This window comes from Cydia splendana, chromosome Z (assembly GCF_910591565.1).
Source record: "Cydia splendana chromosome Z, ilCydSple1.2, whole genome shotgun sequence".
Classification (NCBI taxonomy): domain Eukaryota; kingdom Metazoa; phylum Arthropoda; class Insecta; order Lepidoptera; family Tortricidae; genus Cydia; species Cydia splendana.
In genome coordinates this window covers 12,495,730-12,523,308 of record NC_085987.1, presented here as the reverse complement: position 1 = coordinate 12,523,308, position 27,579 = coordinate 12,495,730, and the positions used below count along the sequence as shown (strand labels likewise).

Here is a 27,579-nt window from a genome sequence, read left to right as displayed (position 1 = left end):
GATGAAGTCCAGGTTTTCATGATGGAGTCAGGAGTTGGTCACCAGAACTCCTAATCTACTCATCATAACTCCATCGTGTTTGGGCTCAATAGATTTTCCTTGACGAGCACTATCGATCTAGATGCGGTTGATAGATTATTAATATTATTTTATTTTACATACATACTTACAAATAAAGCTTCATTTGCTTCCCACAAGGATCAAGTAAACCTTATAAATCAACTTCGTTCTAAATAAAAACCGGCCAAGTGCGAGTCGGACTCGCACACGAAGGGTTCCGTACCATTATCTATAAAAACGGTCACCCATCCAAGTACTGACCCCGCCCGAGCCCGACGTTGCTTAACTTCTATCAAAAATCACGTTTACAACAGTATGGGAGCCCCACTTAAATCTTTATTTTATTGTTTTAGTATTTGTTGTTATAGCGGCAACAGAAATACATCATCTGTGAAAATTTCAACTGTCTAGCTATCTCGATTCGTGAGATACAGCCTGGTGATTGACGGACGGACGGACGGACGGACAGCGGAGTCTTAGTAATAGGGTCCCGTTTTACCCTTTGGGTACGGAACCCTAAAAACGGAGATACTTCTGTTTTAGACATAAAATCGAACTTCAGAGAGTTCAGTAGTTGTTACTTGCAGGTACTCTCGAATTTATTGTCATTATACAGGGTGGCCATAAAATAAGTGCTTTTCCGCTGCTGGCAAGAAAATGGTTGCTGGAAAAAAAATTACCCTCCCATAGAAAATGGACTAGACAAAATGTATGAAACAGCCAAATTTTTTTTTCGCGATTTCGGGGTTGGTCCCATCGCGGTTCGCGGTTGCTTAGTTCAGTATAATCCCTAAACCTCCCTGGCAACGGGAATGCACTTATTTTTGGCCACCCTGTATATATTATTATTTAAAATAACCTTATCTTTAAAACATTTAATTATTCAACTTCCTTGGTGAACTGACTTGAATAAGTTACTTGACTTCGTGGATGAACTTGTCACAATAATTCCATGACATACAGAGGTAAACAATCATTATTTTTTACTCGTCGTTGGTTATATATTATCTCATCACATATACTCTATTGACTACTACCATGCTTATAAAATAAAATACAGAGTGCCAATATAACGTTAAAATAAATTTACTTGCAAATTAAATTGAAAAGTATCAAAATTATTCTTGTCTGCGTTGAAACGCGCTTAGCTTTGCCGGCGCTCGCGTACCGAGCGCTAACGCCATCTATCGAGTGTTATTTCGCAAAATCGGTGAACGCTCTAAGGAATAAGGGCTCTTAACGCTAAATCGTTATCACAGCTAACACCGCAACGACAAAAATTACGCTAATTTGGTTCACTAGCAAATAATAAGCGAAAAGGATCTTTAAATTATACTTGACACTATCTACTCACTACGCAACATGCAATAAGACACGATAGGTATGAAAATTTCCCACGCCGATTGCGCCGGTCAAATTTATCGGCGGCGGCGGCGTGGCAAAATCGGCGGCGGCGGCGCGGCGCACATGTCTAATCTGGAACACTTTTAGCTAGGATCAATATTTATAAAGCTATTAAAGCGGGAAAGTTAAATAATGTGTAGAATTGATTATAATTAACTTACCCCCTTTAAAACCTCATTAAATATTGATCGTAGCGAAAAAGTGTACAGAACCTTTTTTTGTGGACAATTTTATGTTTAATATTTATGTATAATATTGTTTAGCAACGGGCCACCGTTTACGAGTTATTTACGAAAAACTAAAAGAAAGTGACATGTGAACTAATTGTAATTAACTTTCTTCCTTTAATATCGCTTTATGTATTGATCCTAGAGAAAAGTGTTCCAGAGGTTATTTTGGAGGAAATTTTATGTAGATAATTTATTCTTAAAAACCTATTTTGCTATGGGACACCGTTTACGAGTTATTTACAAAAAACTAAAAAGGGATTTTAAAATTGATTATAATTAACTTATCCGCTGATGTCTTTTTAAATAAAATTTAAATTATGTTTTAAATAATTATGAAAAGTGTTCTATATGTTTCTTGTAGGAAATTTTATGTTTATTATTTATGTATCGGATTATTTTTTGCTATGAGTCATACTTTTCCAATTATTAACGAATAAATAAAAACAAGGAAACTTAAAATTTATTATAATTAACTTTCCCTTTTTATTACCTTTTGAAATATTGTTCCCTGCGAAAACTGTACTGAATATTTTTTGATCTTGGCCACCGTTTATGAGTTATTTACGAAAAACTAAAAAAGGGACCTTAGAAGTGATTATAATTAAATTTTCCGCGTTAATATCTCTTTGAATATTGATCCTAGCGTAAAATTGTACTGACTCTTTCTTGTAGGCAATTTTATGCAAATTACTTATGCAATAGAACATTTTTTGCTATGCGCCACCGTTTAAGAGTTATTTATGTAAAACTAAAAAAAGGGATCTTTAATGTCAAATATCTCACTTCCGGTCAAGATTTCGATCGAGTAACCGGCAAATTCGGATTCAGCGGGATTTAATTATGGCTACAAATATAATGACCACCAAAAAATACTTTGGTACCCTAAATAAAAAAATCATGCTTACCAAAGAAAATTACTGAACACCAAAAAAATAAGGCCTAAAATTACAAAAGTACCACCGTTTTAATTACGACTGCACTTCAAATTGTATTTGAATACCAAATATATTGAATGATCACCAAAAATCATTAATGATCACCAAATCTTGAAGACCAAATTAATGCGATATTTTCACCTAAATAAACCACTATGATTACCAAAAAATGTATACATATTACCAAAAAAGTAAAATGATGCCAAAATTATTAGCCCCTCCCGCTCAACCCCCCGTACCCCGCACCGCATACCTACCTAACCTAACCTACTTTTCTAGTAGCATACTGAAATGCTACTAGAAAAGTAGGTTAGGTTAAGTTTGAACTGCGACCCTTACAGAAAAGAAATGCTACTAGAAAAGTGGGTTAGGTTAGGTTTGAACTGCGACCCTTACAGAAAAGAAATGCTACTAGAAAAGTGGGTTAGGTTAGGTTTGAACTGCGACCCTTACAGAAAAGAAATGCTACTAAAAAAGTGGGTTAGGTCAGGTTTAAACTGCGACCCTTACAGAAACGAAATGCTACTAGAAAAGTGGGTTAGGTTAGGTTTGAACTGCAACCCATACAGAAACGAAATTCTACTAGAAAAGTGGGTTAGGTTAGGTTTGAACTGCAACCCATACAGAAACGAAATGCTACTAGAAAAGTGGGTTAGGTTAGGTTTGAACTGCAACCCATACAGAAACGAAATGCTACTAGAAAAGTGGGTTAGGTTAGGTTTGAACTGCGACCCTTACAGAAACAAAATGCTACTAGAAAAGTGGGTTAGGTTAGGTTTGAACTGCGACCCTTACAGAAAAGAAATGCTACTAGAAAAGTGGGTTAGATTAGGTTTGAACTGCAACCCATACAGAAAAGAAATGCTACTAGAAAAGTGGGTTAGGTTAGGTTTGAACTGCGACCCTTACAGAAACGAAATGCTACTAGAAAAGTGGGTTAGGTTAGGTTTGAACTGCGACCCATACAGAAACGAAATGCTACTAGAAAAGTGGGTTAGATTAGGTTAGAAAAAGGTGACGAAGTGGATTTATTAATTTAATAGGATAACGATATATTAAATATTTGCACAATTTTAATTAAAATGTGGTTACAATTTTGGTGGTCATTTACTATTTTTGGGTTTACAATGATTATTTTGGAGTCATTTGCTTTAATAGGATAGCCAGATTTAAAAATTTGGTTACAATTTTACATTAAAATGGAGTTCTAATTTTGGTGGTCATTTACTATTTTTGGGTTTACAATGATTATTTTGGTGTCATTTTATTTAATAGGATAGCAAGATGTAAAAATTTGGTTATCATTTCACATTAAAATGGGGTTTGAAATTTGGTAATCATTTACAATTTTTGGGTTAATAATGATTAGTTTGATGTCATTTCCTTTAATAGGATAGTAAAATGTAATAAAATTGGTAATCATTTCACATTAAAATGGTGTTATAATTTTGGTGATCGTTTATTATTTTAGGGTGGTAAAGTAGATTTTTTTGGTATAAAATTTTACTAAATCTGGTGATCAGTTAAATAGCAGCCTTTAATTATGTTAAAAAACCTGGTTGCCAAAAAGTAATATGCTTTGCCAGTCGAAATCGATTTTATGAAAAATATGACCAGTCTATATGTACTTAATATCTTTTAGAAAGAGAGATAAATTAAAAACTACATTTTTGATCTACGCTATAACTGACAGTTTGACAACAGTTTGTTTATTTATGCTGCCGTGACGTCATCAAGATCACGTGACAGCTTGGAGCGTTTAGGCGCGCAATTTAACCACTAAACTAATTGAAATCGATTTTTTATTTAATATTAATCAATAAAAATTTAAAATGTACTTTTTTGTAATAATTACGTGTCTACGTATAAAATGAAAACAGTTCTAAAAAATTGACAACATCCCTATTGTTTACACTTTGTAAAATATAATATAACTACAAACGTTTGAACTATTATCGCTAAGCGAAACAAATACTTAAAGGTAAACACCACTTTTATTGAATAAAGTAAGAAAATTATCATTTCAGTTACCAGGATGGCGATGGACCAGGAGGTCGATGTAAAGTTATTTATTACGTGCAGGTTGTGTTTGGATGAACCTGGAGCATATCAAATTGTCCCTTGCATTAAGGGGCAAATACACTACTGCTTTGGAATAGAAGTAAGATAAAAAATTCCCCAAAAATTGTACTTATTCATAGGTTTTTGTTTGGTATTGATTAGCCTCGGCTTGAAGCAAACAGCTATAGTTTGAGACTACATCATAGGCTTGAGGCACGTTACGAGACGTGTCGCCTCAACTTGATCGGCAATTCCGCAGAGTTGAGCCCGTCTCCATCAAATGCTCATCGCGGAATGAAAATATCTCGGCTCGCGGCGACGTATGTGCCTCGCGTCGTGGCGTGTCTCAGAGGGGCTACCGCGAAAACCGAAATTCGCAAATTGCGGGGATCTTTATCTTTTACTCCAATGAAGGCGTAATAAGACTGACAGTGAAAAATGCCCGTAATTTGTGAGCTTCGATTTTCGCGGTTATAGCCCAGGTTGAGGCAGCCACTCCAATTGTTCGGCGGCGTCAGAGCGAGGTAGAGGTAGCCGCTCGACCCGAGGCTGCCTCTATAAATTTACTTAGTAGATTTTTTTGTAAGTAAATTAATAGTTACAAATTCATGGGCACGTGAGGTGTCACTCTTGGTGTTTCATCATAAGTCTTAAGAAGAAGAGTTTCCAGCCCGGCTTCTGTTGAGGTTTTTAGATAAGATATACAATGTACATAGGTACAGGATGTTTTTCAATGTGATTAATGTGTCCTATATGAAACTGTAAAAGCCCGTAGTAGCGGTGATACTGATACCTAGGATTTACTGGTAAAACCTAAGATTTCCATCGATTATCGGTAAAGCCTTGAAATTTCGGATTTTTACCAAACTTAGCCCGGTAAATCTTAGGTTTTATCGCAGCGACCGGTAAATGTTGAATAATGTACTAGATCTTGAGGAATTTGACCCATTACATGCAGTGCTAACGAACCAGTACCCAAGTATGGGGGCAATAACATAAGGGGCTATTCATAAATTACGTCATTTCAAATTAGGGGGGGGGGGGGGGTCTGGACATTGAATGATGGTAGCATGACGTAGGAGGAAACGCGGAGTCATTCGAAGCATGATTTTAGGGGATGGGTGGGTGGGGGGGGTCAAAAATCGTCAAAAAACGATGACGTAATTTATGGACAGCCCCTAACCTCTAAGGACCTAAAAACCTTAACGGGGTATTACGACCCCTAAACAACATGACATGTCCCGTAATATGGTTTGACTATTTTACTAGTTATGTAGGATTGGGTCTCTCTGTTCTTACCAAAGGCGTTGGTGTATTCTTCTCACCTACATACGTTTGTCCTGTTTTCAGGTTGATCCATTTGATGGATTACCTCAGTTGATTTGCAAAAAATGCAAGGGTATGTTGACTGATTATTATGCTACAAAGAATTTGTTTGTGGAGAAGCAAAAGCAGCTACATTACAAGTTGCCTCAAAATGTAAGTATAACACAAATTAGTTTTGAAACTCATGCTCAATAAGCCTTTCAGATATAAAAAAGAGAGATCATTAGAAACGCAGCTTTGTCACTTGAGCGTTCACAAGTATATAGGTAAAGCATAAATAATTGAGTTTATCAAGATAGGATCTCCAAACCTGTCGTAAAATGTTGACCCCTTAAATCCAATGTCCGATTAAATCTTATTGCTTTCTTTCAGCAGTCGTCGACACCTCCAAAAAGTGTAATTGTTCCTAAAGAATCGTCAGCTACAGCAGAAGTGGCCGCTGCTGGCGCGCCGGGGAAACCAGCGGCTGCAGTTCGAGATGTTGTCGCTAAAGTTGCCTGCCATGACAGTCGAAAGAAAAAGAAACCTTCATGGAAGAAAGCATTTAACAAACATTTTGTTTGTACAATTTGCAGTAAAAGTTTTTTAACGAAAAAATCTATTAAAAAACATTCCCCGACGCACAAAAGTTTTATTAATAAACATGAAAAAGTATTTAAGAAGTATTTGACTGTGCGTTTGAATAAAATAGATAAAAAGAAAAATAGCACTGGTGGTTTGCAAAATGTAGTTATCAATAAAAATAAGATAATTGAACGGGGCAAGAGTCAGTATCACTACTCATTTTATTCCAAGAAGGACTTTGAGGAAGGAAGGACAGACACTGTTGACAGACTTAAGAATGGAACTGATGAAAATGAGAATGTGGCAGCTAAGAGCCTCCGGGTGTCTTCAGACTCTAGTGATGACCAAATTATTAAAGGTAAGAAAAGAAAAACTGGTCGTCTTGAATCCATAAGTTCCACGCAGACTGTTATACTGGAAGAAAACAAAGATCCCACCAACGCAGCGAATATGGACGACCAAAGCAACACTAACGAAATGGAGATCGTTAACCCTGATTACATTAACCTGGATGACACGTCTTCAGACTGTCCGAAAAATAATACAGAATTAGAAAAAAAGAGGGTAATGCCAAAACGGCGGCAGGTTAAAGCGGAAGTTGCTGATTACAAAGCAATCCAAAATATTGTGACTATGTGCCACAAAAATTACATTAAGAAAGTTCAGGATGACAGTGACGGTTTGACTAAATCTACATTTTCTGAATCTTCGCTCAACCACAAAGTTTTAAGCTTAGGTAGAAAAGTATTAAATAAACAGGGATTTGTTTGTACCGGCCTATTAAGATATATGGAACATAAAGATTTAGATATTACATGGACACCTACTAGTAATGAAATGCAGAAAAAAGGTTCAAGCGTGAGAATTATGACTAAATTAAAATCACGCGAAGATTCAGAAAATGATGATGCGTGCTGGAAAAATTTGCACGACATTTCATTTTGTAGAGATAGCGGTGTGGAGGCGGTGTTAGCTACTGTGCCCGATGTCAGAAGTGACGATCAGGCATCACTTCAATCTGCCCAAACTGACGAAGATCCATCGTTTGCCGGCGCTCCCAGTGAGTCAAACGACTCAAACTATAGAAATAAATTGTTAAATAAAACTCCCGTTGCCAACCCGCGGCAACTGCCTAAAAAAAACAATATGACCGAAACTAAACTCGTTGTTGCAACTGATGATGCAGCCATGATTCCATCAAACTTAATTAGCAATGGCTTGGAAGACGCGCAGGTTGATGACGATAATATGTGCTTGCCAATTATAACGTCAACTACATCACTGTCTGTAAATGTTAGTGAAAAAGAAAAACAAGACGTTCCCGTCTTAGAAAAACCAGCACCTCGTATCAAAGTGAAGCCGGCGTCAGAGTTGATGACGGCGAGAGCTTTAAACAATCAGGAAACAGCAAAGGACATCTGGGCGTTTAATACGACCCAAAGTAGTTTACCTCATCATTTAACCAACATAGCCGTTTCTGTTCACTCACCCATGACCAACTCACACAATGCTCTTGTCTCAAATAATCACACGGATGAGCAGCGACGACAAAATGCATACATATTATTAGATAGCCTCCAGTTCCCTAATACCAAAACATTGGCGCCATTCCAGTATTTTAGAAAAGTCCTGCTCGTCCACGGCTTACAGTTATTGGATTTGAATGAAGATTTACCTGATCACTTTAATTGTCTCATCAAGTTTAGGCTAAAGCTTAAACAAGATACTAAAAGGCCTATCGAGGTCCTGTTGTCTTTGCATTGCTCAAAAGATTACTTTTGTTTTTCTTTTAAAGACACTAATTCTAAAAAGTTTGATCCCAATCAGTTATCCGCATTTTGGCAATGGGAGTTGTTGAAAATATACAAAACCGATGTCACCGACAAAATTTTGGAGAATGCTATGAAAGTAGGTAAAGAAGTACATGAATATACGAAACTTTTCTTAAGTTTACTTAAATCCATAAATTTAATTAAGGAAGCGTAGCTCGACCAATGAATACTCACTTGTGAATGACCTTGATCTTCTATTAGTCCCTAGTTGATTTAGACTGATATGCAGTAAAGATAGGTTTAATAGAGTATCTATCAATGAATAGTTAGTGCCGGTTCCGGCGACAAAGTGATCTTAGGGTGAATTGCAGAAAAATGTACCTTTTGGATTTCGTAACTAAACTGAGAATAAACGAAACTGATAACGTTTGGCGTAAAATATTACAGCTAAGCTCAGTTTAGTTACGTAACGAAAAATAACGAAACTGAGAAGAATATATGAGAATTCATACCCTAAAAAAATATTTATCGTCAAACGTGTCATATATTGTTCTAAAACCTTGTAAATTTGTAGCAAGCAGAGTAAAAACAATCGTTTATGAATAAAGCTGTGTACGATAATCAAACTATTTGCCTGGGAAACTCGCCGTTAATCACCCTGAGATTTTTAAACCACTAACACAACGCAGCCATCCATGAGCCATTTCGTTGAAAAATATAATGGGTGTCGCTGAGTTTAACGATTTGAGAGTTGTGCCACTGTGTTGCCAGAATAATTAGAAGTAATTCTACTAATATTTTTAAACAATCTTTGGGATTAATCCTCCGTAACTAACCCTGAGTAACGAAAGTTCTATAAGTTGGGTATGTATTAATACCAAAATGACATATTTTCCTAATAAAAGTAAATATATTCGTAGTGAACATACAGAAGAACTTATAAGGACTTAATTATCTACAATTAAACTATTAAGAAATTAATATGAATCGTAACAAACGTCCTCTATAGAACTACGCTCGACATTGGGACATATTATACTGTTGTAAAGTTACTGCATGCATCATAGAAAAAAATCTAAAAAATAAAGCAAAGCTATAATTGTTATAAGATGGATTTTATCTGAACCAATATAATTACTTTTATGAAATTAACATAACTCCGATGTGTCATGTGTCTTATTCTCAAAATATATTTTTAAATCCTCCGTGTTTTCACGGGACACTAAATACGCTAAAAGGTACATATTTTCTGCAATTCACCCCTTACTGTTTGAAAAAAAAAAACATTATGTATGTTATGTTTCAAATTAAGTTACCTTAAGTCTTATATGTATATCATAAAAGAAAACATTTTTATTTTTATAATGTTCGGCATTCGACCAATATGAAGAGAAAATATACAACAATTTATGTTATTGAGTTGGAATTTGACAGACGGTTTTAGCCCATTTGGTTTCATATATTAAAGTACCTATAAGATTTACATTCCTTTGTTAACCTTTAAATGCAGGGTTATTACCAATATGAGTAGGTACATACATTACATGTTGTAATACAGATGTTCACTAATTAATACAGTAATTTTATACATTTAGCGTTTGCGTTAAATCCGCTAGTTCTGATTTTTTGCAGACTTGTTTATGATGTTTGCCCAATGAATAATCCAAGTTTGAGACCTCGAGCGCCGAACGCAACTTTGTCAAAAGTCAAAATCGAAAAAACCGCGAAAATTTCCAATTTTTTTTTGGTTTGGGCGATTAAGTACAACCCTAAAGGACTAGTTTTTGATAGTACCTTCTCAAGACGTTTTTAAAGTAGACTAAATTTGCTACAATACGAGACTAGAATTGTCTCTGTAGATCTAGTAGTTTCCGAGATAAAACCTTATAATTTTTTGAAATTCTATTCGTAGGCTAAGTGAGTGCAGTGAGTATATTGCACTTTTGTCTCAGGCGATGCAGCTTGCCACGATTATTCCTAAGGTCAAACAAAGCTGATTTGGCCCGGTAGCTCGAGATCGTACTGTGCCTACCCCCCAAAAAGGGAGGGGCAAGGGTCGGACCCCAGATCCAATCTATGCTATATTAAATGTCTTCCTGCGCTTATAAATTATTTACATATCATTTAAGGATTCCTTATTCTATAAGTATCACTTCAAAGCAGGCAGTCATACATTTTTTTGTAAAAATATGTAGCGGATTGAGTGACGATTTCCATAGAAATGTACCTAATTATGGCTAAAGTCAAAAGTTAAAAATGTAAAAAAAACACTTTTTTTAACATTTTAAACTAGCGTTTTAAAAGTCTGAATATAATGTTTTCGTCCCTAAATTATATGAAAATTATATATAACTTGCCCTAGTTTAAGAGCAGGAAGAACAACTATAGCATAGATTAGATCTAGGGAGCCGACACTTTCCCCCACCTTTTTTGGGGGGTACGCATCGCCGCATCGCCTGAGACAAAAGTGCATACTCACTGCACTAACTTAGCCTACGAATACAAGTTCGAAGAAAAATCATAAATTTTGAAAGGATTATTTATCTCGGAGACTATTAGATGTACAGAGACAATTCTAGTGGCAAACTGTGGCAAATTTAATCTACTTTCAAAACGCCCTGAGAAGGTACTATCAAAAATTTGTCTTTTAGGGTTATAATCGCCCAAATCTAAAAGAAAACCGAAATTATCGCGGTTATTTCGATTTTTGACAAAGTTGCGTTCGGCGCTCGAGGTCACAAACTTGGATTATTCATTGAGCCAACATCATAAATCCGTACACGGCGGGAAGAAGTTGATAACTCGAGATATTCTAGTAAAGAAATTAGAACTTAAAATAAACTTACATAAGGTTCAAATTTCTTCAATTTTTTCCCGCGAGATATCAACTTCTTCCCGCCGTGTACGGAAATAAGTCTGCAAAAAATCAGAACTACCGGATTTGACTCAAAAGAGCCTGGTTACAAAATTCGACAAATTTACTGGATTAAATAATTCAGCTTAGTGCAAATCGAATTAGCGCATCCATCCATCCACCTCTAGCAGCAACCTTTTCTTTTCATTGGGTCTATATAATTCGCATAACGTAATACTCCTAATTCAAATTGGCATAACGTATGTTACGCATAATTTCTAAATAGCATAACATTATTCCGCATAACTGAATACGCATAATGTTAATGCGCATAACGTAAATTGTCATAACGATGACTTGGGATAAATATAATAAGCATAAAGTTACTTTGCATAATTATTAAATGGTATAAATATAAAAGGCAAATTAATACAAATGTAGACAGAGCGGCTCTTTTAAGGTTCAGTAGGTCCAGAGAACGAACTTTAATTTAATGTAGCGCTTTTTTACATCACAAATATCACAATACGGTTGCCAAAAATGTAATTAGCAATCTTGCGGCCTTTCTCTAAGGACTTCAGCAATGCGAATCCTGAGTTTTTGACTATTGTTCGATAAAAAAATCACTAAAATAGCTCTAAAATGCACTTTTAAAAAATTTGCACAAATAAATCGAAATACGAAAATTATTTCCAAAACCTAAAAAATCCTAAAGTTATTAAAAAAATAATTGGCCAAGCACGAAGTCAAGACTACGGTGTTCAGAGCACCGTACCACGCATCCCTAGGCGGTTTAAAGTTTGGATACCAATACTAATTTATCCCATACATTTTATTCACGAGGAAATAAGTAATGTCTGGGAGCTCTGGGACCTTGGAGTTTGGACTGTTATTAAAGGCCTCTGGGCTAGTATAGGTAATATAGGTAGTGAAGAAGCTTCTATCTTAGATATATTTTTTAGAGATTAGAGATTTTATTTATCACCTTGTCGGGTTGATTTTATATATCCATACCAAATTACAGCTTTCCAGCACTAACACACAAACCATTTCGTAAACTGACATTCCGCTAAACTGTTGTTTTTACATCTTACTAGCATCTATAACATATTGAAGTATATTCTTCCACTTGTCTGAACATTTTCAATATTATTGATTCTTTCAAACACCAAAATAGTTGACAATTTAATATACGTGAGAGTTGACAAGCAACTTCGAGCATGAAAAACTAAATCCGTCAAAAATACTAGGTATACATACAACCTCATGATAATCTTTGTTGCAATTGTTGTATTTTAAACTTGTAGACTGGGCAGGCACGACTAAAAAAGGAATAATATTTCAATTAAGTTGAGGATTCGGCATTTCTCGGTTTTCGACGTTTAGACTTGTTTCTGACACAAAATGTAATTAACGTAAAGTATTAATCAATTTGCTCATGTTTCATATAAGTCACAGAAATAAGTAATAATAAATGTCTAAGTTTTAGTACAAGTAGGGTAATTGCGTCAGTTTGCCGTCCAGTACCTGTTTTCGTCCACTTGGCGGTGTTGCTACGAAGAATTGCGTATAATTTTAATATAAACCTACCTTACCGCACAATTTTGGACTTATTGTAAATCAGTTTTTAAAAGAAAAAATATTTTAGTAGAACTGGGATTCATGAGTACCGAGTACATTTTTGTCGCTGGCTGTAAGGTTGACGAAATATAAAGTTACTTTATATTTCGTCATCTTTACATTTGTTTCCAAAAACTGTGAATTATAACTGTCATATACTATCTAGGTCTTCCAAAATTCTTTTTTCGTGACAGAACAGAACAGAACAGAACTACTACTAACAGAACTAACAGGTCTATAGCCTGAATAAAGAAACATTAATTCATTCATTCAGAACGGGATCTGGTTGCTGCTCTGGCCGATCCGTTCAAAAATATACATACTGTATACAATAATTAATACATACTGTATACAATTAATACATAAATGTAATGGTAGTTAGTGAAAAGGAATATTGTTTCGACGAATCAGATACTCTCAGTAAAATCTATAGATGAGTCCATAGCTGTTAATAAATATTAAATGACTTTATTATCTCTATACGCTTTACCAACTCTATGTGCTCTGTTGTGAAAAAAAAACACAACGACAGTGAAGAACGGAATTCTTAATTTGAATTTTTCAGATAAACTGCAATAATAAATATGATTCTTACTGAGCACATTGAGATATTCCATTGGTTGGAAAGCCCGTTCGAAATTTAAACTTATTTGCATTATAACAAGGTTGTATTTTGTAGATCTTTTTCTCTCTCATACTTATAGTAGGCTATTCAGAAAAAAAATGAAATATCCCACAAAAGTAAGTAAGTTGTATCAAAGACATAAGTCATAAATTTCAATGCCAAAGTTTTAAGTCAGGATCTTTCTCGCTAAAACTACTTCCTAATATGAATGACCAGTGTAAGCATCAGTTAGCTAGCCCTAAGCAACCAAAGATCAGGCTGCAGTTGAAAAACTAATAAAGATAAAGTTAACCTGATAATTTTCCCGCCGTCTTCATACTTGTTTTGGTTGGATATTGACTGGTCAGCTGCCTGTTAGCTATAGTTTTCGCGAAAATCGCCAGGACAGAGGTGAAAATTTTTGTATGAAAACTTGCAACTTTAAATGCATTTTTTATCGAAACTACTGCACTCTAAAATGAAGTCAAAATCAGTCCATCGACTCAATTTTTTGCAAGCTTTCTAATGGTACCTCACACGATTCTTACAATTGAAAATAAAATTCAGCCTACCCCTCTAACCCCCTAAAATCAGAAATAAGCAGTTTTGACTTATTCACTGTGTAAGCGATGGTACTTGCCATAACTATTCCAAATTTTAGGTACCTACATCAAACGGTCTTTGAGAAAAACGCATTTAACCGATTTGCAAGACCGAAGTGATCCCATAAGAGCACCGTGAACAAAGTTTTGTACGGTGCTCTAACAAAGTTTTGTACGGTGCTCTAAAAAGAAGAACACGAACTTACTACGCCTTAATAATGTATTATTTGTTACAAAAGCTTCGCTTCGTTTCGCTCGATCCTGCCTTGGCCTTGTGAACCTGACCTAACCGAGTTGGTTTTGCCTTGATCCATCTAATTCTCTTGCTTTATTAAATTATGCTAATTCATTTTGTGCCAAATAAAGTTATAGTTAATAATGTTATGCATATTTAAATTATGCGGATTCATTATTATGCGCAATAAGTGGTATGCTTTTTAGGGTTCCGTACCCAAAGGGTAAAACGGGACCCTATTACTAAGACTTCGCTGTCCGTCCGTCCGTCCGTCTGTCCGTCCGTCCGTCCGTCCGTCCGTCCGTCTGTCTGTCACCAGGCTGTATCTCACGAACCGTGATAGCTAGACAGTTGAAATTTTCACAGATGATGTATTTCTGTTGCCGCTATAACAACAAATACTAAAAACAGAATAAAATAAAGATTTAAATGGGGCTCCCATACAACAAACGTGATTTTTGACCAAAGTTAAGCAACGTCGGGAGTGGTCAGTACTTGGATGGGTGACCGTTTTTTTTTTTGCTTTTTTTTCGTTTTTTTTCGCAATATGATACGGAACCCTTCGTGCGCGAGTCCGACTCGCACTTGCCCGGTTTTAATATTATGCCTGTTCAATGTTATGCACAATTATGTTATGCCAAAACTGTTATGCGAATTCATATTATGCCAATTAATGTTAGGCGTATTAAGGGGCACCCCTTTTCATTGCGTGTACAATTTTACGGCGTTAGCTCAGTGACTGTCTCGGATACCTATTCTGTTTTAAGGGTGCGTTTCGATCAAAGATGAATAGAATAGAATAAAACATTATTTTATGTTATAAGTTTTACTCCGTACCGAAAGTGAACATGTCGAGCGTTTTTCGGCTTAAAATACGTGAGTGACCCGTTCTTAATATATTTTACTTTAATTACTTATAACATAAAATAATGTTTTATTCTATTCATCTTACGTACGTAAGTGACCAGTTCTTAGTATATGTAATATGTCTGTGTCGTAGGTATCAAAAAGATATAATGTTAAGTAAATGGGGCTCAATTCAGGAATTAACTGACTCACGCTAAAACTATGTATTTATTTAAATGACATGGATACGAGGTGGGGCCATTCGATTCGAGAGTGGGTTTTCTCTTTCTTGGTTACACACATAGTCAATTTGACCAGTACGCAGACCAGGCAACATAGGATTATGGTGGTTCGGCTTATTATATCTATCTCCGGGTTGAGTAAGATCCGGAATTTACTAATCCTTTAACTTACGGAGCATGTCTTTTCATGGAGGTCTAGCACGTATTTAGGTACCATGGGTTTTCATTAACCATCACCCAAATTATTTCTTGCGAGGATGCGTTGAAAAACATGTGTTTTTAAGAACCAATAGAATCATTGCTCGCTGAGCGAGGAAAACAAATGAAGTGATTGTATTGGTTCTTAACAAACAAATCCCTCGCATCGCATCCTCGATTCCTCGCACATATCTGGTCGAAACGCATCCTACTGTTCATTCCAGATTCGTCGGTTTGTTAGACAGCCCAACATAAAAAAGTAAGGAGCTGTAAAATTAGACGATCTTGGCGACCACTCAATTCACCACACAGTAAGCGTTTTAAGCCTACATTTACAGCTTACGTCAACATGCTTACATGCATGTAACTTAAATTAAAATTGAATAATCTCGGTAACACAAATTAAAATAAGACTATTTTGATAGCCCACGCAGTGCAAGTGTTATTTATACGTCATAATTTCATAGAAGTTCAACGTTTGCAATAACACTTGCAATGTGTGGGCTATTAAAATCGCTGCAGAATTTCCGTGGTCTAACTCTAGTTGCTGTTTTGGTCTATGTATTTTTTTAGCATATCACCCATTTATGCATTTAAAGGTTATGAACTTATGATAATAATAAAACGTATTAAATAAAACCATCTGTCAGGTCTAAAATAAAATTTATTTAATTGACGCGTACGTACAGTCTCTAAAGCTCTGGGTATTTTTTTACATATTTTTCTGCCCTCATAAACCCAATAGCGCTATCTCATAAACAAATGATGTTAGATTTTATGGTATAAGTTTACATCCAACTTTGATTTGAGATATCGTTCATTGGCTTAAATGTGCAGTGTTATTCAACGATTTCTATGTTAGCTATTTATTCTTCTCTGTTACTTTTGTGAAGAAGGTAATCAAATCTATAAATTATAGAGAAAGTGTGAGATTTACCTCATTCACTGTCTGTTTTTTTTTTGGTATTCGGTCATTCGTTCAATGACATATACCATAGACAAAACCCCTAAGATCAAGCCAATCTTAGTATTATGTTGTATGATATTGTATCATTGGATGAGACAAGTTTGTGGTTATTATGTGATTTTCCTAAAAAGGATATGTAATATAAGTTAATTGTTCTTATAAAAAAAATACAATTTGTTTAAAAATTACATTTGTTTGAATAACGTCAACAAATCATAAATCACTAAGTATCTATTTCTGATTGATGCCTAAAATAAACCCACAATTAGCATCTGTCTTAATGCCAATCAATCAGCTATTGAATCGAGGAGAGAGGTCACCATTAGCCTCGTTTTGATTTTTTATCTTCATACTGTTTTCACCACTGTGTGTGAAGTTAAATCTTTGTACAGATGTAGTGCATATTGTTTTCCATCGTATTTTCTCGGAAACGTTCGTATTTGTCATGCTACTTCAGTCAACCTCAGTACTTTTTGTACCGAGACTGACTGAAATAGCAAGTAAACTACAACTACATTAGTATATCATTTGTTTCATTCACATTCACACTTCAAAATTCTAAAACATATAGCTACAGTTTATTTAAAGTAAAGGTGTAAATCTTCAAACAATCAAAATTCTAATACCGTTTAAATATAATTTTATACCAAGATAAATAATAGATCACTTGTCGAATGTATGTACAGTCGCCATAATACATACATAGCTACATAGAGAAGCCCATTTACTTGGAAACATCATATATAAATACTTTATCATAGAAAATACATGAGAAATGCCACTTTAGGTACCTACTTGCCCCTGGTGCACCTAGTTTGAACAAACTGTTCGCGAAGCCGCATCTTTACTTGTTTTTCTATTAAATGTGATCTACGGCACATAATAAATAATAGTACTAGGTACAGAAGACTCACTCTCTAACAAAACGCGTCTGTTACGATCAGCACAGATATGGCCGCTAGGTGGCGACAGCGCCACGCGCGGCTTATGGCTTCCCCAAAATTGGTGTGGAACGGATGTACTTCTAGCTACCTGTAGCAAAGTGACGAAATCGCGGAGTGAGCCACGCCTATCTACGATCAGTTTGATAAACGCTAATAAACTGTGCCTGATATATGCCAAAATCTCTTTCTAACTCATGAGGTTGAAAAGAGACTACCGCGTGCATTACAAATTGGGCACATAGCGTTTTTCGATTCATCAAGAGCGGTCTACTCGGAGAACGATGGCAAACCTCCTGTCTGGAATCTATCGATTCCAATAAGACCAGTGGATTGACAGCGGCTTTGGCGATCTTCTGGAACTTATAATAAAGTTGGTAGCTGTATATTTTAGCCAAGGGTCCAAATCGACTGGAAATCTTTGACCACTTCGGCCGGAGGCGAATGCTTGTGGAACATAAAGTAGCCTTGTATCTGTGCAGGGCTGACTTTCTTGTTATTTTGCATTACACTGAAAGAATAAAGAATACAATTACTATTAGAATGTTTCGTAAAAGGTTGACTGCGGATGACATTAAAAGATAATATAGTTCAATTTCTTTTTTTGAGTAGCCAGTGGCGGACCAAGCCAACTCTGCATGACATTTGCTATGAAAAAGTGTGACAATGACTTCATTAATGTCAAATTTCTATGAAAATATGCCTACAAAAATGATACGACTTTGTTCTATTCAAATCAGTGCAAACTCTGTATGACGGACTCTAGTTCGGGTTACCACAATATTTTTCTACTATGTTACTTTATCATACGTATATCTTACTTCTCGGCAAAAATCCTCGCATGCTCTGCAGCTCCATCTCCTTTGTAAAACCTCAAAAACATGAGTTCAACTTGTTGCTGGTCGCAGTAGCCCACGTACTCTTTCATGTCGACCCTGCCGGGCCTAATTAGCGCAGGGTCCAACCTTAAAGGATAATTCAGTTTCAATGCAATGAAGAACCGGCAGAATCGCATATAGACACTGGTCGAGATGTACCCACATATTTTTTTCACTACACCAGCCTGTAAACTTGTAAAGGCTCTTTATTCTATAATGAGTGATGAGAAAGTTGCATTTTATCCGCAAGAGTGGCAAGGTAAAGTTTGACTTGTTTCCTCTTGTTTACTGGTAGAATTGACTTTTAAAACGATGATTTTCAATTTATAAATATTTATTAGCGTTCGTTTGGTTTGATTTGTAATGTTTTACACTTAGTATTTTCCTTGCGTTGGTGGTGAACAATTTTGTGCTTCATCCGGTAGCAAAGTTTGTTTAACGGCTCGTGTCTCGCAACGCGCAATATCCCACTTTTAAGTAGAAATCTCGTGGTTCGAGGTATCAATATTCGGTTCGTCAAATACCTAAAATACACTCATGGACAAATTTAGAGGAACGCAAAAAAAAGTTTAATTAATAATTTTGAAATTACTTTAAGTGCTGTAATCCAGTAACTAAACCTTTTTTGCGTTCTTCTAAATATGGCCATAAGTATAGATCTAACTGTATTTTAAAGTTCAAATTACTGTACTTTACCCCATATACACAAAGTTTGCTTGTTTATCGTATAGCTAGCGTAAATAGGACTAAAGGTTGCAAGTAATACAATCAAAACCGTTTATAACGACGAAACCTTGAAGTCTGCGACTATCGGTTATAACGACCTTTATTAATACCTTTCCAAATAATTAGTGGTCATGAAGACTATCCTAGCCTCCGTGGAAGCAACGCCATCCAGACAGTTGAGCAGCCCGCTGAACGTGACGCGGTTTAGGCCGTCGTACGCCGCCTTCTGCGAGGGCGTGTCCTCGCGCGACACGAAGGCTGCGTCGATGTCTTCCAGTAGGATTATCGACTGTTGTGGCGCTACGCTGCAAATTGTATCATAGATGCAACCAGTTCGTACATACAAACTTAAAATTTGTGGTACTTAGTCTTTGATGTTGACATAAGATTTAATTTCATCCTGACTGAGTCAGAAAAGTTGATGTCCATACAAAGATTCGATGCCTCCATTGTGGCGCGCATGTAAAAGAGTGTTGAGCTAATCTAGGTGTGAGTGCATACTTGCATAGGAAGAAAATCTCAAGTACAATATCAGCATATCATATTATAGAAATAAGAGCATCATCACACTTATAATTATTATATTTAATTATGTCAGATCAGAAAGAAGTCTTACCTAAGTAGATGGTTTAGTCTGTCATCGGTAAGGCCCCTCTCAGATAGATTAAGTACACAGATGTTATACTCCAATTCTCCAGCTAAGGCCATAATGAACGATGACTTTCCACAACCAGGTGGGCCATACAGCAGGTAACCTGAAAATATGCAATAGACAGAGTAACGTAATAATATTATAAAATTGAAGAAGATTAAAAATAAATGGGATTCTTCTGTTTTTCGTGTGGGTTGTTTCGTCAATTTGTTTTAGGCTGTTTTCTTACGAAAATTTATCTGTGCTTTGTCAACATACAAATTAGTCAAGCTGAGTTTACAAGCCATATATGTCACTTTTTGTAACCATAGCATAGCTAAGCTCTAGCTAAAAACAGCCGTAGTAGAAGCAACAGGGAAATCCTTATTTACTTACAAACTTATTTCTAGCAGATTGGCAGTAACTTCAGCTAGGATCAGTTAATTTATGCAATGAGGGCCTATTGCCAATAATATGAACTAACAACTTCTTATCCTAATTAACTGCAATAGTTACCTCTTCTGTAAGGTATCCCTCTATCTGTATACCACTGTGGATGGTTGATGAAGTCCAGACAATCCTCCAGGATTCTGTCTGTCAAGCCCGCGCGCAAGACTACACTGTGCAAAGGGCGCCTGCGGCGCGGGTGCCCGAATGGTCTCCACTCGGCCCCCATTGCTGTGTACATGATGGTCATGCCTTCATGCTGCTTCAGTGCCATTGTCCGAGCTGTAAATGACAAAGTTAAATCTGTAAGTACTGTTTAATTCCTTTGTTCCATGTTCTTGATAAACTTAAGGTTTTTGGTACCAATTTCAATAAAATTCAGATACCTACTTAAACATGCGCGTTTTCGTAAAAATGTAGAGGTATACTTTAAGGGTTATCACAACATTTTTGTCCAATGTTTGATTTGACCGAATGTGTTTTGTACAAAACTGTTGGAATTTTAGGAGGGTCACAAATCTATCTTCACTTAACCTAAAGTAAAGGCTATAGAGTGCATTTTTAAAAAGTATAGAATAATGAATGGCAATTTAGTAAATGAAAAATATGACAAGCATTTTTCGAAGTTACAATACCTTTCTTAAGAGCTCTTCCTTCAATCATAATAAAAACTCTAATTATAAATATTGTTTCTTTCACTGAATTTCGGAATAAGAACATAAAAGTGCTTATGTGTGTGTGTGTGGGATTTCTCTATGATTTGTGAGTTTTTGTTAGCAATTATTAAACATGCATCATGCATAGTTGACATGGTTAATGGTTAGCCACATGATACAATTAGATGTTGTGGAATTGTGGGGTAAAAAAAACATTGGAACTAGACTTAGAAGAATTAAAAAATATATTTTTCACCACACCAGCTCGGAAAGGCTTACTTTGCACTTCAAAAACGGATAGCAAACTTGCACTTTGCTATCAGTAATTCACATGAGAGGCAAAGTAATCAAATGCAAATTTCGAGTTGTTTTCTTATGTTTGCTGGTAGAATTGACTTTTAAATGATGATTTTGGATGATAAATATTTAATAACATTCATTTGAATTTGATTTGGTTTGATTTTGTTTGATATTTTACGTTTAATATTTGCTTCGGGTTGGTGGTGTGGTGAAAAATTTTGTGTTTCACTCGGGGGCAAATTTTGTTTAACCCTCGTGCTTTGAAACCCTCGCAACGCTCAAGATTCCATTTTTCGGAATCTTTCGCTTGCTCGGGTATCAATATTAGCACGAGCGGTTAAACAACAACTTTGCCCCCTTGTAAAACAAATAACTATTAAATTGCAAAAAGGACTAAGTTACCTTTACACACGCATTGAAACTTGTCTGGATGGGTCATCGGATCATACCCCTGTTATCCTCAATTTGTGTTCAAACGTGATCACCTACGAAAAACCAGAGTCCCTGCACAACTGTAAAACTGATTGGGATAGCTTTCGTTCATATCTAGATGAAATTATTAACTTGAAAGTTCCACTGAAATCTAGTGACGATGTGGAGGAAGCGTGTGTAAATATTACTAACTTAATTCAAGTGGCTGCCTGGAAAAACACACCCGACCTACCAGTCTCACATAAAACCTGTGCTCCTCACCTAGAGATTAAAAAGAAACTCGAAGAGAAGCGACGCTTAAGGAGAAAATGGCAACAGTCACATCATCCAGCCAATAAAACTAGCTACGATCGAGCTACAAGGGAGCTTAAAACCCTGTTACATGAATATTCTAACAATAGTATGAAAGACACATTAGAAATGATGTCCCCAAATGGCAGAAATCAACACACTGTGGAAAGCCTTCAGAACCGTTGATAAATCAAAATCGCACTGTCCTCCTATAAAAACTGGTAGCTGCTGGGCAAGAACTGATCAAGAAAAAGCAGAAGCCTTTGCATTACACTTGTCAGAAGTATTTCAGCCCAACCGTGACGAAAGTCTCAACGACGAAAGTGAAGTGGATAAAATACTCAACCAAGATCTACTTACAACTATGCTTGCCTATAAGACCAACGTCACCGAGGGAGATTTCAAGGATGATCCGTAACTTAAAACACCAAAAAGGCACCAGGCTATGATCTAATCACACCTAAGATTCTTAAAGAACTGCCTAGGAAAACCATCACTTTCCTCGCCTGCCTATTCAACGCGATCTTCAGAATAGGACATTTTCCTGGGTCGTGGAAAGTTTCGCAGATCATTATGATCCATAAAGTTGGCAAGCCGGCGCACGAAACTGGGTCATATCGTCCTATTAGCCTGACTCCTGTGCTATCCAAGTTGTGGGAAAGAATATTTCTGGTTCGGCTGAAGTCTCACTTGGATGAATGTGAAGTTATACCACCGCACCAATTTGGATTTCGAAAGTCACATTCCACAACTGAACAAGTACATCGGGTTCATGACGCAATACGTCACTGTTTCGAACACAAACAATACTGCTCTGCGGCGTTCCTGGACGTGCAACAAGCCTTCAATCGTGTCTGGCACAAGGGACTATTGTGCAAGATAAAAGAAAAACTGCCCCACTCGCTCTTTCACATCCTAGCTTCGTACCTATCTGACAGAATATTCCAAGTAAGGCATGGTGACGCGAGATCCAGTTTTTATAACATAACAGCAGGTGTGCCACAGGGCTCAGTGCTTGGTCCTACTCTCTATAACATATTTACCTATGATTTGCCTACTTCTGAGCAGGTGACCGTTGCTACCTACGCAGATGATATAGCTTACCTCTCCTGTCACAAATCACCTGAAATAGCTAGTAAGCAGCTACAGCTTGTGCTGGATAATACTTATAGCTGGTTAACCAAATGGCGCGTAAGAGCAAGTGCTCATAAGTCAAACCATATCACCTTTAGTCTAAAAAGAGGAGATTGCCCTCCCGTAAAACTTGGAAATGATATCCTGCCACACTGCGAGTGTATCAAGTATCTAGGTTTTCATCTGGATAGGCGCCTTACATGGAAAACCCAAATAAAACATAAACGCAACGAAATGATTCTAAAATACAAAAATCTTTACTGGCTAATGGGACATAACTCAACCCTCTCAGTGGACAATAAATTACTCCTATACAACGCAATCATTAAACTCATCTGAACCTATGGGATCCAACTATGGGGAATTGCTAGCGACAGTAACATAATGTGTCTTCAAAGAGTACAGAACGCCATCCTTCGTGTGATTGCTAATGCACCCTGGTTCACTCGTAACGATGAAGTACACGACTATCTCAATATGCCCACCATAAAGGAAGAGATCAAAAAATTCACTAACAATTACATTGAGCGCCTGGCAAGGCATCCTAATCCACTGGCTTCAAAATTACTGGACAAGACTGAAACAGTGCAAAGACTTAAAAGGAAGCACATCATGCAATATGAAAGTAGTGGTTAAGTGAGACGATGGTCTCCTAAACCCAAAATTAATACCTATATACAGTAAAACTGATTATAGTTGTTACCGACTGATGGCAGTTCAACACAGACCAAAACAGAAAAAAGAAAAAAAATTGCATCCTAGAAAAGTATGCATTTTAAAATACATCATTATAGTTCTTTTTCTTTCATTATGACAAAACAATATTTATTATAGAAAATAATTAGAAATCATGGACTTAAAGTATGAATATTTTATCAAAGATTGTTATGTTTTACCTTCTTCAAGTATGTCATAATATAGCTGCTTATTGCTACCAAAGGATGTCAAGACGACTGTTTCCCATGGAACCCCCATATGCAAATCCAGAGTATGTTGTTCCCTGGTGCGGTCTACTTTGATCCAGGCTCCACGATATCTGCAATCAGGCTTAGTGTAATAAATGTTGGAGTAATTAAAGGCAATGACAATATCATTATATAACAAGATATTGAAGAGATATTTCTGGCTTTGTCATTTGTCCATGTTAACTTTTGACTGTGAACGATTTGAAAGACAAATACTGAATATAGCATTTGTTTTCTTTAATATGCATTTTAGCCACTGGGCTGGGAACTTCTGGTTTAAAGTTACATTCCAAGTTGATAGCTTTCTACAGACAACAATTAAGTACCATGGGTGAACGTTACTTCTGTATAAAATTTACCTGAAAAAATGCTGACCTACACTGGGAATAAAGTCGTATTTAGTTTTGATTTGTCCGGTGTCCTTCTGAAGGAAAGAAGTTTCTACACTCAAATGTTGCGTCTGTTTGGCGCCTTTCTGAGTTATCCACTGTAGTAACCATTGGTAAGACTTGTCTCTACATGGCACTTCAAGTGTGATCATGCAGTGCCGTCGAAATAATATCATAGAGGTTTGAAATCCTTTCCGTAAAATTGCAGCACTCGCTCCAACGCCGAACAATCCGAAACCCGCCCCGAAATAAGGGTTTTGGGCTAGCGAAGTCACATATTCTACAATCGTCATGTTTTAAAGGAACTGTTCACACCAATTTAATATTTTTTATAATAATATAATTGCAATAGTTTTTGTGTAGTACGATGTATTTCTTTGATGCTTCTAGGTTATAAATGAATCTTCATTAGTGTCACTGACGACATTGACAGATCAGTCAGCTGTCACAGAGGAGCGTTCAAATACACTACTTTATAACTCCTCTATATATACCTACGCTAGAATTACTGCAATGCCCTGCCGCCAGAGTGCAGCATTAGTAGTAGTAGTAACTATAGTTGGTCAAGCAGATCTTGTCAGTAGAAAAAGGCGGCAAATTTGAAAAACGTAGGCGCGAAGGGATATCGTCTATCTATATAGGAAAAGGCGCGAAGTTCAAATTTTCTATGGGACGATATCCTTTCGCACCTACATTTTTCAAATTTGCCGCCTTTTTCTACTGACAAGATCTGCTTGACCCAGTATATGTATACAGTTAGACCAAGAAAAGTCTGCAGCGATTTTGATCAAAATGTATGCAGAATTTTCTTGGTATAACCTTTGGTATAACTTTAGTAAGTCGTCATTATCTTCTTTGATATTAACATTAGGTACTTATTTAAAATATTTTGATACAATTTGTTGTGTTGTATCAACTACCGCTATGCAGACGTTTGATTTTTTTCGAATTTTAAATATATTATGAGTAGCAAGCATTTAAAAATTTGTAGTGTCAGACTGTACTCGGAAAGTTTTATGCCTACGAACCAGTGAATGCTACGAACAATAGAGTCCCCCTGTTGATATGAGAGCAGCTTATATTAAAAAATGTTTGATGCGTTGCGCGCCGTGCGGGTCACGCGACCCCTATCGTTCCCGAGTCGACGTCATGCCACGGGTTAATTTATTATTACAACATCGCGGCTGTGACTGTACGCTCAACTTCTGAAGTACCTAGGTACTTAACTGAACTACCTACCTACCATACAATACCTACAGCCCTACCACTTAACTCGGTAGACGGTAGCTGGAGTAGCAAGTATGTATCGCATATGAAATGTAACTTGCCGTCTTCGGAAATTTTTACATAGATTATACCTACTCGCATAGGTAATTAAGCTTTTGTTTTACGGTATAAACTAGGTTGAGTAGACTACTTACTAACATAATTAGGTACGAGTCTCTTTGCCATAATTAGTACATTACGATACAAGTGCGAAAAGTAGGAAATACGCAACGAGTGCCGATAAATTGAAACACAATTGAAGGGAGCGTTTTAAGCCCCCTCCAGACTATGCGCGTGAATCGCGGGCGTAGCCGCGAACGCGAGTGTGGAGTCGATTTCGCTGTCTGCGAAAATCGACGCCACACTCGCGTTCGCGGCTTCGCGCCGCGATTCGCGCACGAGTGAGGAGGGGGCTTTAAATCGACACGAGTTGCGAATTACCTATTAGCACGTGTATTGTACAACGTTTTACAGTAGGTACAGTCACCTGCAATAATATGTTACTCTTCGAAGGCCGCAAAAATATGTGACACGCTCTTATGGCTCTGTCGTACTCAGATCGTATAATCCGCCGTATTACATTACGGCTAGCCGTTTTCAAAAACAGGGGCGTTTTGAAATGCGGCGGTTCGACGATTAGCCGGATTGTCATTGCGATACGTTCTTCAATAAGGCGGCCTACGTTTAGCCGCATCGTACTACTATTTTAGATTGTAGAGTGACCAGTTCTTTTGGTCGCCTACGTAACCGGAGTTTGACAATGTTTGCAATTTAATTTATTTTTACCATGGTCCCACCGCACTACATGTGTTTCTTTTCCAAAACATTTCCTTCTCAACTTAAATAGACGGAGCCCCGCAAGCGGGGCTCCTATTTCTGGGCAGTTTGCCCTTCGGGCATCTGAAGCTACCTAACGAACCTAACCTACTTACCTACCTACGTTTTTTTGCCCAAAGTGTAATGTTTTCACGGACCTCTCACTAAATCAATAGGTAGGTAGGTTAGGTTCGTTAGGTAGCTTCAGATGCCCGAAAGGGCAAACCGCTCAGAAATAGGCGGAGCTCCGTCTAGTTAAGTTACGAAAGGAAATGTTTTTTGAAAAGAAACAGTCCGACGAACTCCAGATTTGATGGACACCCCAGCGTTTGTCAGGCAGCGCCACGGGTGTTATTTTACTTTATTAGGTACACTAAACAGACATCGTACAATATCATGGGTAAGTAATACAATTGCACATTATGGCTTAAATCTAGCACGAGATCCAAAACAAGTGTACACAGCATGTTTTACAATTGAGCGGAAATATTACAAACTAATTAACACCATATTCCTATAGCTACAGTGAAAAATATCAGAGAAGAAATAACTATCTAAACATTACAATATAACGAGTAACGAACTTTACATTATAAAGACTATTAAACATGGGGATTAAGCATGTTAAAAATGGGAACTAAAAACTGTCAAAGCGGCGGCTAGGTAATGACTCGCTGTATTACATTGCGGCTAGCCGTGTTGAAGAACGTATGGCGCCGAATACATTCCGGCGGATTCTCATTCAGCCGCATTCAATCCGGCTAATCGTTAAACCGCCGCATTTCAAAACGCCCCTGTTTTTGAAAACGGCTAGCCGTAATGTAATACGGCGGATTATACGATCCGACTGCGACAGCTCTACTAATTAGATCGTGTCATATACTTTTGCGGCCTTAGGTAATGACTCGCTGTATTACATTGCGGCTCGCCGTGTTGAAGAACGTATGGCGCCGAATACATTCCGGCGGATTCTCATTCAGCCGCATTCAATCCGGCTAATCGTTAAACCGCCGCATTTCAAAACGCCCCTGTTTTTGAAAACGGCTAGCCGTAATGTAATACGGCGGATTATACGATCCGACTGCGACAGCTCTACTAATTAGATCGTGTCATATACTTTTGCGGCCTTCGTTGTGGAACATATTATTGCAGGTGACTGTACATCTGGCCCTTTAAATTTTCGACAA

The 27,579-nt window shown here is 36.9% G+C and overlaps 2 protein-coding genes across 3 annotated transcripts; one reads left to right on the top strand and one right to left on the bottom strand.

Moving 5' to 3' along the window:
- The first annotated feature begins 4,628 nt into the window (after positions 1–4,628).
- LOC134804995 (uncharacterized) lies at positions 4,629–8,709 on the top strand. 2 transcript variants are annotated; one of them, XM_063778283.1, is made up of 3 exons: positions 4,629–4,790; positions 6,041–6,169; positions 6,392–8,709. In XM_063778283.1, the coding sequence occupies exons 1-3, from the start codon at positions 4,665–4,667 to the stop codon at positions 8,564–8,566; spliced, it is 2,430 nt and encodes an 809-aa protein (XP_063634353.1). In that variant the 5' UTR covers positions 4,629–4,664; the 3' UTR covers positions 8,567–8,709. The 2 variants fall into 2 exon arrangements, with proteins under 2 accessions (XP_063634353.1, XP_063634352.1); XM_063778282.1 differs by having other exon boundaries at positions 6,389–8,709.
- A 2,347-nt stretch (positions 8,710–11,056) lies between these two features.
- LOC134805341 (mitochondrial chaperone BCS1) lies at positions 11,057–24,712 on the bottom strand. The gene is made up of 7 exons (XM_063778672.1): positions 24,281–24,712; positions 23,853–23,992; positions 20,213–20,425; positions 19,682–19,820; positions 19,176–19,370; positions 18,283–18,426; positions 11,057–17,972 (listed from the first exon to the last, which is right to left on the bottom strand). The coding sequence occupies exons 1-7, from the start codon at positions 24,601–24,603 to the stop codon at positions 17,852–17,854; spliced, it is 1,275 nt and encodes a 424-aa protein (XP_063634742.1). The 5' UTR covers positions 24,604–24,712; the 3' UTR covers positions 11,057–17,851.
- Positions 24,713–27,579: the final 2,867 nt, after the last annotated feature.